Source organism: Eptatretus burgeri, chromosome 1 (assembly GCF_056783735.1).
Source record: "Eptatretus burgeri isolate ZD-2024b chromosome 1, Ebu_testis_v1, whole genome shotgun sequence".
Lineage (NCBI taxonomy): Eukaryota > Metazoa > Chordata > Myxini > Myxiniformes > Myxinidae > Eptatretus > Eptatretus burgeri.
Genome location: NC_140961.1, coordinates 64895154 through 64909199, shown reverse-complemented (window position 1 = coordinate 64909199; position 14046 = coordinate 64895154). Strand labels below are relative to the sequence as shown.

Here is a 14046-nt window from a genome sequence, read left to right as displayed (position 1 = left end):
TTTTTCTTTCTTTCCTGTTTTTCCAATCACCTAAATTTTAAATTTTTGAGTGAGGCCGAATGCAGCAATGTCTCGTGCTTTCCTGTCATATAAATGGATTCGATGATGTTGGCACTGGGATTTTTGTATTTGATATCCTTACTGGGATGCTTTGAACAAAATACATTCCTATTTTTATGATTTTTGTTTCTGTTATTAAGACCTTGAAAGAATGGAACAACTTTGAGCAAATAAATGGTCAACAGACCCAACGTGGGCCAAACGAGAAACAGGAGCACAAGAATGTACAGATGCACCACAAGATGAGGAGAGGAGTTGCAGTTGTTGATCCATGTGGAACTTTCTTCTGGAGGAATAACTTCTGTTTGAAAAAGGTTCCTTTTTTCTTTTATTTATTTTTTTTCTTTTCTTAAGTCACTGCTTGCCTGACAATTTAGATTCGATTAGCTTCAAATTTATTCTTGATTTCAATTCAGAACTTTTACTATACTTGGTATATCTAATATATATATATATATATATATATATAAAGATCTTTTGAACCTCTGACTCACTGATATTAACGATCAGTACCTTCCGGGTGATATGGAAAGCTGAAATTTTGCATGCCGATTGATATCGAAGCCAATACACCAGGAAACGATCACAGAACCATCGGTTCATGCATCCATCGGGTCCATACTCTGAAGACAGCGTCAGTGCTGCCAAAACGGTGTCCTGGGCTATCAGGCACAATCCTGGGCAGGTCGCCACTCCGAGTGAAGTCAGTGAAAAATTGTCCCAAAGGGGGGGGGGATGCTGGCCACTGGCCCCCGGGCTAATACGACAACATCCATAAATGAAAATATAAATAAATGGAAAAAAAATAAATCCAGGTGAGCAATTCAGGACAATGGGGAAGCATGGTAATTTTGTGTACCGACGGACACATTGAAGCTGATACACCAGGAAAAAAATCACAGAACCATCAGAAAACATCCCTAAATGTAAATATAAATAATTGAAGAAAAAAATATCAAATGTAGGAGAGCAACCTGAGAATGGGGAAGCATGGCTCGTCTGCTTGCACAATGTGTAAGCGTACCCAACTAATATATGTATATATATATATATATATATATATATATATATATATATATATATATATATATATGTATATATGTAAAATCATGAATATGTTTAAAGTACTTCATTTAGCTTATGACAATGTTAACCTTTTGCTCATACTTCAATCCTAACCTTTTCACAATATCACCAACTTAGTGTCTTTGCTACTTATTGATAAAGAACTTCAGTTAACGCGCTGACATCCATCCAATGATTTTGGAGGCATGATCTGACCCCACTAAAAGGAGTGGTTCAGTGTGCACGACTTCCTTCTCTTTGAGTCGACGTGCTTTTGTCCTCCTTTAACCAGTAGTCCTCAAAGTAATTGTCCACGTTTTTTTTTTTTTTTCAACCATTTCAATCAACACTAAATTTTGACTCACATTTACATTTACGCAGTATCCAAACCCCTACAGATTCCAAAAATAGTCATCCAGTGTGCTTAAAAATGTGCGTCTGATACTGAACCTAAAATCAGCAGCGTACATGTGTGCCCACTGAGTGATGTTCTCTTGCTAAAAGAGCGCCACAATTGAATGTTTGTGAAAGGTTGGACAGCTGCCTGCCTTCTCGACTCATCCCAGACCGACTTCAAAAGGGAAACTCTGAACCTTGTTCTCAAGGGGATAAAGGGATTCCTTCTGGGAAAGAGGGCACACAGATCAAAGCAGCTGGACTGTTGGGGGCTGGGCATGGGAATCCCAGTGATTTCCTCCTGGTTCGAAGACCCCCGATGTCTACAAGTGACCTTTCAGGCCAAAATAAAAGCTACGACAATATACTTCTGGAAAGAGCATTAACGATTCGAAATTGCAGTCACTTTTCACAAGTGCAACTGTGTGATGCACATTAGTTCTGTGTTTTTGCTTTGAGATTAAGTTAACAGGTGTAGCTCAGTTGTTGATGTTCACATTTTGCTTTTGGTCATGCCAGAAGATGAGGATAGCAGGTGGATATTATCCAGCCATACTACAATGTCCTTAAAGTTTTCAATGATTTTTATTCATGTTCACAGTTCGGAGCCACCTATTCATTAGATTGGGAAGTATGATAGATCTTTTTGGTCTTACTCCTCTCCCATCTGTATTCCCGAGCCATGCGAACTCTCCCTCCCATCGACCGGTGCATACGTAATAATTATTAAAGGACTCCACTGCTTTTTCTAATGGAAAACAATTGCACAAGACTTGTAACTTGATATCATGCTGCATATATTGTATAAGATAAAAGGGATGTTTGTTTGCTTATCGCTGATAACCTGTGGGCAACCTTGGGTCATTCTTCGAGGCTCGCAAAAAAAAAAACGTGTATCGATCCTTCGGCAAGCCAGAAATCATCTGGCAAGTCTTAAGGCTAAACTCTCCAACCTGTCTCCGTCTTCAAAGCGTTGGTAGTGCCTCATTAAGATTATCTATGGTGTGTGTTCTCCCTATATCCCCTAGGTCACGTCAAATCCACCTCGACACACCTCACAGCTGACTCAGTCTGAGACAAGGCTGAATGTCTCAACTCGGTGTTTTCGTCAAAAACTCGTGCACTGTTCCCTCTATTCTCACCACCTGGACATTGTGAGTTTTTTTCACCCAAGAACATCCAGAAATTTATTTCCCAGCCTTTATGATTCTATTTCAGGCCACTGACCCAGATGGCTTCAACCTGTATTTCACATTTGGTTATCTCGCATCTGCTCAGAAAACAGCAAACATCAATCCAATGCACAATAAGGTGCAATAAATAAAACGAAACGGATCCTTTCAACTACCCGGCTGGTTAGCTTGCTTCCAATTATAAAAGATATCACACAGTGCATCATCAACATCAAGCGTTTCCCAATCTCAGTTTAATTTGGATTTCGTTCAGGACACTCAACTTTCAATATGCTTCTACATCTCTTAATAAGGGATGGAGGCCCTCGATCTGAAGAAGGCTTGCAGGAGAGCTTAGAGGTAGGCTCATTCACCTTTGAGATGTCTATCCTGAGCTAGAATCTCCATCCAGCTATAAACTATCACCCTAGTGGTTTACATTCAGGGCAATGCATCAATATGTGCACCATCAGAAGAACGAAGTCGGAGGACCTCTCTGTCAGCACAGGTTTATTGTGGAAGGTGATTCTCGGATAGAGTCAGGGAGAATCCCGACTCTATCCTAGAATAATCAAAACCACTTTCATTTCATTAGCATTAACCCCCCTCTACTGTGATTCTACACAACCAATTTACCCGCCGTCCTTCATGATGCTTTAACAAGTTTGGGCCTGGCCCTCAATTTCTCCATCTGTGTCTCTACACATTGTGATTGGGCAGTGTGACTCCCTTCTGCAGGCCTACCCACCTGACGACTCTGGTACTGCACCACCAAGCTTTCCTGCTCCTAGCCAAATTCTGTGGGAACCCTCTCTGGCTTCCCCCGTGCACTTCCTGGCACATGGTGCCTCGGGTAATCTCCCTGGGTACCTGGGCCCACAAATCTGGATCGCCCCTCAGGGTCCCATGACTTACTCTGGGCCAGCATGCTCACAGTGCTCAGGGTGCTCTTCACAACAACAACCTACTTCCAATGAGCCATACTACCAGCCGATCAATGAACTGTTAAGCCTCGTGTTGGCTTAGTGGTTCGGGTTCTTAGTGGCTTGGGATCTTAGGGTCCTGAGCTTGATCCCCGTTGGTGGCTGAATAAACACCCGGTGGGGTTGACTCAGCCTGTCATCCTTCCAAGGTCGGTGAAATGAGTACCAGTGCACTGGTTATAGGAGCACAGCATCAGTGGCACAGTTGAGCTCTAACAAAATGAGAGCTACCCAGCAGCCAAGCTGCCATAGGCAAGAAAAAGAATGAACGACTGCACCTTTCCAAATCAGAGCTTCACTTCACCCAGCACCAACAGCAGAACGACTACCTGTACCAAATTATCTGAACCCCGACTATTCTCACGCCAAATAAGGCACGGGTTCATCTCCATTAAGGCAACCTCAATGTACCATTCATTCACTCCATAATCCCTCAAATATATGAGCACACACCTCATCACTCAACACAACTCATCAATCATTCCTCAATCATTGGAAAAGATGATGAAGAAGGAGGAAAGCTCTAATCTCCATCATGCCAATTCAGCAGAGAAAAATCCCAATGTCAATTTAAAATGAAGTCATCTAATCCCTTTAATCCTCTAATTGTCTTTGCTCTAAACCTGCCTTCTCAGTCCTTAACCCTCCAAACTAAACTAAATTATCGTACCTTCTGGGTAATGTGGTTTTCCCCCCACGGACCCAGGCTCCAGCCTTTGTGCGAGTGCACACACTCATGCCACAAAACATGACACTCATTCTGCGACCCCTGCGGTGTCCACAAGGGACCTCATGAAGAGCTCCCACAGTCGCCACACCCATTTCAGCCATTCCTGCAGTACGGGCCACGATCCCCACATGGCACGTCTTGCAAGGTGCATGTCAAGCCGTGCCATCCATCTGGCCCTCTCCACATGCCTAGAGGTCTGCTGTGCACACTTCTCGGGTCCACTACGTGACTCCTCCCTGCACATCCTGGTTCTGCTATCTATCTGCCAATTCTCGTGGGGAACACCATGCAAATTTACCTGCCAGGTAATTCCACCTCTTTTCCTTGCTCCAAGGCTTTCAGGGAATCCATTTCCCACCCTAATTTGCCTTACATCCAGATCTTTTCTGTATGGCTTTCTGATGCTATAAATTGTGCTCAAATCACAATGCTTCGATTTCAACCGCCAGGTTTGCCATAAAACCTGGTGAGAGCATTTCCAAACAACAAAGCTAACTAACCTATGAGGGCCTGCTCGCATGCATGCTCGCACAAGTGGTCCCCTTTTCTCACCCTCAGACGGTTCACCCTGAACCGGACTCGTACATGCTACACCCTGGGGAAGCCGTTTTAAATTCTAACGGAAACTGTCAATCTCTGCACATGGCTTCCCCAGGCTCCTTCCTCCTTCCTCCTCGAGGCTCATACTACATGTGCCCACTCCTAAACAAGCTTACCTTCTCCCCCACCGAGACTAGCATGCTTAAACTGCGTTATGAGTTACGAGTCCGGCACCCTGCTCGCACACTGCCAGCGGCATTTCTCCCACATTGATCCGTACCGTGATCTCGGACGCGAATTCGGATGGTGCGCCCATGGAACTTGCATTCTCGCCCTCAACTGAGCCGACACACATGGGCGACACATCCTCAACCTCCCTAGCTGGCAGCTTGGCGGGCACCGAGGTGCGAGCTTCGCACACCAGTGGTTGGCAGCACACATCCACGTCACGGCACCGGATTAGGGCACAAGGGGATTGCCTGCGGACTCCATTCCACACCACACACATGCAACCAAACACGCAGGTGCACACCTCCCCATGGAGAGTCCCTTCACAAAGCCCACTCTTGGCGTTTGCCCCATTTGTGCTCACGTACATTTTTGTGCTGGCAGCAAATGCTGGCTCCACCTTGCGATCGGCCTTCTCCGCTGGCTCTCACAGCATGAATTCACACACCGCTAACACTTCTTAGGCCATGAGCGCCTTGCACAAATTTTCCCCAACACATGCTTCAACCTCTTCTCTTCCTGAACTCCCCATTCCCTGCTGTGATGCCCCTGTTGGCATTTAAAATTCCCTTTCACTCTCAGGCACAATATCTTTCAATCTCCCCTCTAATGATGTACACTTCATTAATGCCATTCCATTTTCATTTGTCCCTTTTTATCATCCTGATCGGACGTTATCTTTTTTACCCTCGTAGTTGCCCCTTCTTTATGTTACTCCCCTGGCAACCCTTGATGTCCTTCAGCCCCTCTATAGATCTCGCGTGACTGGCCGTTACCTTCTGCTGTGCTTCTCACACCCATGAGGTCAGTTCCCAGAGCCTCCATATTCTCCGCCATCTCAGCTTAGCTTATGGCCAGCTCAGCTTGGTTTGCTTTTGCATCAGCCTGCCCAACCTTCATGTCCCTCATTTGCCCCAGCATAGCCATTATAGCTGCATTATCCTCCCACTGCTGCGCCGGTGATGCCGGCCTGCTGCTCACTGCGGCCTGTTCTAGCACCAGAGTTTCAGCTTGGGAGATGTTTGCAGAGGTACCAGCCGAGGGGGTTAATTCTTCTTCACCCTCCAGAGGGCCTTCCCCTTCCATTTCCTTTATAGCTATCGGAGAATCTAACCAACTTGCTTCTGCTCAGTTATGTTCACTGGAGCCTGACGTCGTGGTGGTGGGTTAAATTTTAACAATGCGTGCTCCACTATTTGGCTTTGGAGTGTACGACCACCCCGGGACTTAATCCAAGAGGCATCTCACTCCAAATCATTGCAGTCACGGTCAGTCATGATAATTCCGGTCCAAATCGGTGAATCGCGTCCATGCAACCGGAAGAGCCAGTCGGCCCCATGTCTCCTGAGCAAGCGTTTGGGCCTATGTGCTGCGCCGCCACCCGATGGAGCCACAGGTTCGAGCGAGGCTTCCGCCGAGTCACCACACTACCGACAGCTTACCCCAGCTTACCTCATTAAGGAGGCCAAGCTCACCTCGTCGCACGATGACCTTTGACCGATGAAGTATTCTATAAACCTCCACACCACCGTATGCCACCACTTTGGTTAACAGATGCACCACACTTACAGAGACCAAACAGTTTCATTTACACAATCCATATGTATATCAAAATTTTAAACAAGGAAACATTCTCTGTAACCCGTATGCAGCACTCACGACCCTCGGAATATCGGATATGTACAGTCACAAGGAAATCAGACACAGGTGGAGGACATTCAGCCCATCATGCCTGCACGACATCAACACCACACAAGATCGAAATAATAAAATGCAAAATGTGGTGTTTTTTTGTAGTTTTTTGTATATTTTTTTCTTCCAGGGGAGGTGACATGGACTTAAAAAAAAACACACACACACACAACCTCAACTACACAACCCCCCTTGACAAGACCCCCACCAACAGCACTCCATACACAATCACCCATCAATGCTCAAGCTACCTAAAGGTCTTATCAACATCCTCATACCCCTCCATCTCCATAACTTCCAGGTACCTATCTAATTCTAATTTAAACGTGTCTACTTTTTCTGCTGCCACTACCTTTCCAGGGAGACCATTCCATGCATTGACTACTCTGTGAGTAAAAGTCCCCCAGCTTACTGCCATCTTCACTCTCCTCTTCTTTACTCTCAGGCTATGGTCCCTGGTTCTATCACTGTCCACTCTGTTGAATAATTAATCTTCACTTATTTTATCTATACCTTTCATTATCTTAAACATCTCCATCATATCGCTTCGTAACCGCCTACGTTCTAGTGAATAAAGCCCTGTCTCCTATAGCCGCTCCTCATAGCTGAGTCTCATAGTTGAGGCCCGGAATCAGTCCAATAGCCCTACGCTGAACCCTCTTTATGGCATCAATGTCCTTCCTGAGTTGTGGTGACCAAAACTGTACACAATGTTCTAAATGTGGGCCTCACTAAATTTCTGTACAATGGTAACACCACCTCTTTTGATTTATAAATGATCCCCCACCGGATACAGCCTAAAACCCAACTTGCTTTTCCTGTCGCTGCCTGGCACTGTGCTGCCTGCTTACCTCCCATATCTATTACCACCCCCCAGATCTTTCTCCTGTGTGACTCGCTCTAACATTGCCCCTTACATCCTGTAATCTCTATTTTCATTGTTCTTCCCCATCCCCAACACCTTACACTTGCTCAGGTTAAATCCCATCTGTCAATCTTTTGCCCAATCCATACAAAGTATCAATACTTTCCTGAAACTGATCATCACCCCCTCTGCTATCCATCTTACCTCCAAGCTTTGTGTCATCCATAAATTTGGAAAGCTTACTCTTTACCCCATTATCCAAATCGTTGATGTAAATAATGAATAGTAATGGTCCGAGTACTGATCCCTTTGGTACCCCGCTACTTACATCCTCTCAGTTAGACATCCTCCCACTCACAGCCACTCTTTGCTTACTATCACTGAGCCAGTATGCAATCCAATTAGCTACTTGACCAGCCACTCCACAAGCCCTCACTTTGGCTAACAACCTCCGATGTGGTACCTTATCAAATGCCTTCTTAAGGTTGAGATATCCTATGTCCGCTGCCTTTCCCTCATCCACCCAATCAGACACTGCTTCATAGAACTCCAAAAGATTTGTTCGACAAGACCTACCTTTTCTTAAACCCATGCTGACTACCTTTAATTAGTTTGTATTTGTTTAAATGGTTCCTCATCTGGTCCTTAATGTCTCCAACATGTTCCCCACAACTGAAGTCAAACTAACAGGTCTACAGTTTCCCAATTCTTATCTGAATCCTTTCCTAAATAATGTTGTTACATTTGCTACTCTCCAATCCTCCGGTACCTGTCCTGACTCCAGAGAACTGTTGAAAATATCCATTAACATCTCGCTTACCTGCTCAGCCCCCTCCATAAATACTCTCGGGTGCACATTATCTGGTCCCAGAGCCTTATCTACTCTTAGATTTCCTAGCTGTTCCTTCACCTCCTCCACTCGAACCTGGATCTTCTATAAAAGCCCTTCCTCACCTCCTTCACAGATACTCTCAGCTATTGGCAATTCTCCTGACTGTTCTTGTGTAAAAGTTGTCGCAAGATACCTGTTTAATAAGCCTGCCATCTCACTTTCCTCACTAACCACTCTCCCGGTGATATTCCTCAATGGGTCCACACTAGTCCTAACCTGTTATTTTCCCCTGATATACTTAAAGAAAGCCTTGCGAGTATGTTTAATATTCTTAGCCATGTCCTTCTCATCCTCTCTTTTGGCTTGCCGAGATATTTTCTTCACTTACCTCTTTACTCCGATAGTGATATAAATCTAACTCCAGTCCTGTGATTTTATTCCTCATAAATGCTTTCTGCTTCTCCTTCATAGCATTCCTTATCTCACTACCCAACCATCCTGGCCTCTTTCTGCTTATAGTTTTACACCTCATTGGAATGTACTTACTCTACACTCAAGTCGCTTGGCACTTTTATCACATGGGCCCATCCGTCATCCAACAGGGATAGAGATAGGGACACAGTTGTGGATAGACAGATGGACTCACCTAACCTGGTGCGACCATTCCAGGGAACTGGCATGTTCTGGTTGGTTGCATGAGCTGCAAGCCCACAACTACTAGAGGACATGAGTGTCCCCTGTGACCACGGTGAATGGCACCCTAGCGTCCTGATCTTTATTTGGTTGATGCCCTGGGACTATGCCAAACACCGACAGCCACAAGCTTCACACCATGACCATCCTCATTCCACCCCTCCTCACCCCTCAACGCCAGCACACTGAGATGTATATGGCAACTGGTCCATACTCCCATGCCCCGCACAACACACACCAGTACATTGCCGCGAGAGGTGCCATGGTCCGCTGATGGGACCCACAGAAATGCCAAAGAATGCAGGAAGGCAGGCAAGCAGCAATGTCTGGAACTTCAGACAGAAGAAACCGGCTCTTAAAAGAGCAAAGCCAGATTCTCTTGAAAGAACCAATCCCCAAAAAGACCAAGCTCAAAGCAAAGACATGAGGTGTGGGGCCTTCTATAGTTACTCATACCTGTAACTCCGCCTGTTTCCGTTCTGTGCTCTGCTCGGCTCATCTCCAATTGGTTAGTTAATTTGGGGACATCAACTCTTTCTGATCCAATCGATACGTCCCCCTGATTGATGGCATTATCAAGGGGCGGGATCATATGTGGCATGATTTGCGCTCACTACCCTATTGGTTCCAGCTGTTGCGGGCATGTATCATTTTTGATCCACTTTTGGTCATGAAAAGACGCCAAATTTTGGTTGATTCCCACGGTGTTTGGAGGCACTAGACCAAGACAGATGCGGGAAAGAAACTTTCAACACGATGGGCTGTATTAGTTAGAAACACAATAAAGAAGGGGGGTGGGGGAGAGAGGCTCATCTATCTAATGCATACGTATCATCATCATCATCATCATCATCATCATCATCATCGTCATCATCATCACATGTATTACAGCCCGATGCAACACACATATATATATATATATATATATATATATATATATATATATATATATATATATATATATATATATATAATCACATGTATTGCAGTGCAAGTCTGGTAATGTAATACCTCTTTGACAGGTCGCAAGATCTGCTCCTGATACCCTGTAAGCCAGTACTACCTGCTTTCAGGGTCGAGTTGATGGTGACTAAACTGTCTGCCTCACTAGTTTAAATTTGGAAACTGGTGAGGACGGTGCCTGGACTCCCTGGTAGAACTAAAAACAAGATCCATTAAAGGACGTAGGAGCTCACTTAAGAGTCATCGGCCATCCACAAAACTAAGCAGTGATTGCTACTTGTGCACAGACTAAGTTGTCAGCCTAGTAAGGCAGTTAGTCGTGGAGATGGATCTCTGAAATAAAAATCTCCCTTCCAACCCACGCAAGGTCGGTGTGGAGGGGTCGGCCGAAGCCAGCATGATGAGTATGCCAGAAAAAAAACAATGGCCCACAGTCACCAGCAATTCCAAAGCCCTGGACCAAGATGGTGGCTCGACCATGCAAGGAACAGGGGGTGCTTAGAATCCCTGGGTTCATACAGGCCATCACCAGAATCGAAGAGTTGCCACATACAATGTTAGATCCCTACTCGGAGACGACCGATGAATAGAGCTTGAGGAGGAACTTGAAGGAGTAGATTGGGACATTATAGCACTTAGTAAAGTTAGAAGGCAGGGGAGAGATTTTCTAAGCTAAATAATCCAGGTGTATGCCCCAACATCAAGCACATGGAGACGAAGAGGAAGACACAATGTATGAAGAGATAACAGAAATGCTGAAAACATCAAAAGCACATTATAACTTGATTAGATGTGATTTCAACATGAAAGTGGGACTTAACAAGGGTGGAGAAGAAGACAAAGGTAGAGAACTCGTTCTCTCGTTCTCTCGTTCTCTCGTTCTCTCGTTCTCTCTCTCTCTCTCTCTCTCTCTCTCTCTCTCTCTCTCTCTCTCTCTCTCTCTCTCTCTCTCTCTCTCTCTCTCTCTCTCTCTCTCTCTCTCTCTCTCTCTCTCTCTCTCTCTCTCGCTCTCTCTCTCTCTCTCTCTCTCTCTCTCTCTCTCTCTCTCTCTCTCTCTCTCTCTCTCTCTCTCTCTCTCGCTCTCTCTCTCTCTCTCTCTCTCTCTCTCTCTCTCTCTCTCTCTCTCTCTCTCTCTCTCTCTCTCTCTCTCTCTCTCTCTCTCTCTCTCTCTCTCTCTCTCTCTCTCTCTCTCTCTCTCTCTCTCTCTCTCTCTCTCTCTCTCTCTCTCTCTCTCTCTCTCTCTCTCTCTCTCTCTCTCTCTCTCTCTCTCTCTCTCTCTCTCTCTCTCTCTCTCTCTCTCTCTCTCTCTCTCTCTCTCTCTCTCTCTCTCTCTCTCTCTCTCTCTCTCTCTCTCTCTCTCTCTCTCTCTCTCTCGTTCTCTCTCTCTCTCTCTCTCTCTCTCTCTCTCTCTCTCTCTCTCTCTCTCTCTCTCTCTCTCTCTCTCTCTCTCTCTCTCTCTCTCTCTCTCTCTCTCTCTCTCTCTCTCTCTCTCTCTCTCTCTCTCTCTCTCTCTCTCTCTCTCTCTCTCTCTCTCTCTCTCGTTCTCTCTCTCTCTCTCTCTCTCTCTCTCTCTCTCTCTCTCTCTCTCTCTCCCTCTCTCTCTCTCTCTCTCTCTCTCTCCCCTTCTTCCCGTCCACAGTACACTGAATCCTGTGGTGAAACGGTTGCGCTGAAACAACTTGCCTTCACTTCTTGGAAGGCAAATCTGACTGAAGGCAATCTCAGTGCAATACAGGAAGTCTACAACAAGTGGGTGTGCACTCTCAGGAGAGCCAGAAAACAACATCTGTCCAACCTCAAGATTGAACTTTCAAACTTGTCTCCCTCTTCAAAACCATGGTGGCACCTTGTTAAGTCTGTCTCTGGTATATGATTCCATTCCATTCCTTCCCTCTCTTCAAATGGCACCACAGCCAACTCCACTAATGACAAGGCCAAACGCTTCAATTCTGTGTTTGCTTCCAAATCTTGTATCCCCAACCCCTCATTCTCAGTCCCCATCCTTCTCAGTTGTACCCAACTGCTTCTGGACTCTGTGTCTTTTGCATCTGAGAAGATAAAGGAGATTCTTTCGACCCTCAACTCTGACTCTGCTCCTGGACCGGCATCAGCTCACATGTCCTAAAAACCTGTTCTGCTGCTCTTGCACATCCTCTCTCTGCCCTTTTCACCCTATTGTTTGCCCAAGATCATCTTCGATCTGCTTGGAAATCCACAAACATTACTGCACTACATAAAAAAAATGAGCAAAAACTGATCCCCTCAACCACAGACATCTCAGCTTACTTCCAATCACCAGCAAGGTAATGGAATTCATCATCACAGTTTATGTGAAATCCTTCCTTTTTTCTAAAAACCTCATCTCACCTCACCAATCTGGTTTCAGATGAGGTCACTCCACCTTGAACATGCTGCTTCTACTCTCCCAGCAATGGATGGAAGCCCTCAATGTCCGACATTAAATCGGAGCCATCTTTCTCGACATATCTTGTGCTTTTGAAACAGTCTGGCATCCCACCTTACTCTCCAAACTTTCTGCCTGTGGCATCCAATGCCAACTCCACACATGGCTTCCTCGACTCTCATAGCCAAGGTGAGGCACTCAACGGAATCCTTTCATCTCCTCTTGCTATCAAGGCTGGAGTGCCCCAAAGCAGTGTTTTAGGCCCAGTCCTATTCCTGATCTTCATCAATAATCTCTCTGACTGGTGGAAAATCCTCTATCTATTTCCTTATGATTCCACCCTCTGCCGTAGCATCCCTCATCCTCCAGAGGGACAGGCTGCAGCCTCTTCCCTGTCTTCAGACCTTGAAAAAAAAATCACAAGGTGGTCTAACACTTGGAATATTTCCTTAAATCCCGACAAATCTCACACTCTCACTATCTCTCACCGAAAGGACCATCTGGCAACCAACCCACCCCATAAACTTTCTTAACAATCCTCTTGAGGAAGTTCAGTCATTCAAACTCCTGGGCCTCACTATCAGCCATGATCTTTCTTGGGCAAAGCACATTTCTAAGTTGGATTCCAAAGCCAGCTGCAGACTGGGCATCCTCCGTCATACAAAGTCCTTCCTTGGCACTCCTGAACTCCGATCCATCTACAAGGCTTTCTTCTGTAGCTTGATGGAGTACTGCTCTCCACTCTGGGCTGGCTCCCTCCCTCACATCTTCCTCAGCTCCACGCTGTGTAAACCGAGTCCTTGGAAAGATCATTGGAATCTCCCACGATGAAGTTCAGTCTATAGGACTATCACTTCGCCATCTTCGCCACATCAGATCGCCAGACAAGGAGAACGATGAGGGTGTAAAATGGGAGCTACCAGAAGTTACAGCCTTTTCTTCCTCTCTTCGTCCCATGAGGTAGACGTCTTCGAGACCCTTAGTCATGTCCGGCAAAATTATTGGTTCGAAATCAGATTTTTTTTTTTTAACTACACCTGCACCACTGCTATTGGTTGGACAAGTAAACGGAACAAAGTTCACGATGTGAAAGCACACTCTGTCCTGACCAATGGAATAGAGGACATTCTATATAGCAACCAACCAAGAGAGCTGGCATGCTTCAGAAGTGGATATTCCAGCATGGACCATGTACACACCATCAATCAACCACCAAGGAAAAATGGCAGGAATATAATAAACCTCTTTCAGGTAGAAACACAGTTGGTGCTGTTCTCATTACATCAACAAGGAGTGGAAAGGAAATATATTGAATTACTGAAAGATATTTACACAGATTGTGCAACGAGAGTGATGCTGCACAAAGGAAGTTGTGAGATCAACATCAACAAAGGAGTGAGACAAGGTCACACGTTCTCACACA

General features: G+C 45.4%; 1 protein-coding gene across 1 annotated transcript in view; it reads left to right on the top strand.

Moving 5' to 3' along the window:
- The first annotated feature begins 257 nt into the window (after positions 1–257).
- Positions 258–14046, top strand: part of TBL3 (transducin beta like 3) — a 113253-nt gene continuing 99464 nt past the window's right edge. Inside the window, exons 1-2 of the mRNA XM_085886226.1 lie at positions 258–374; positions 2550–2675. Of these exons, the coding sequence (XP_085742352.1) occupies positions 2608–2675 (68 nt within the window). The 5' untranslated portion in view covers positions 258–374; positions 2550–2607. The remainder of the gene's footprint in view (positions 375–2549; positions 2676–14046) is intronic.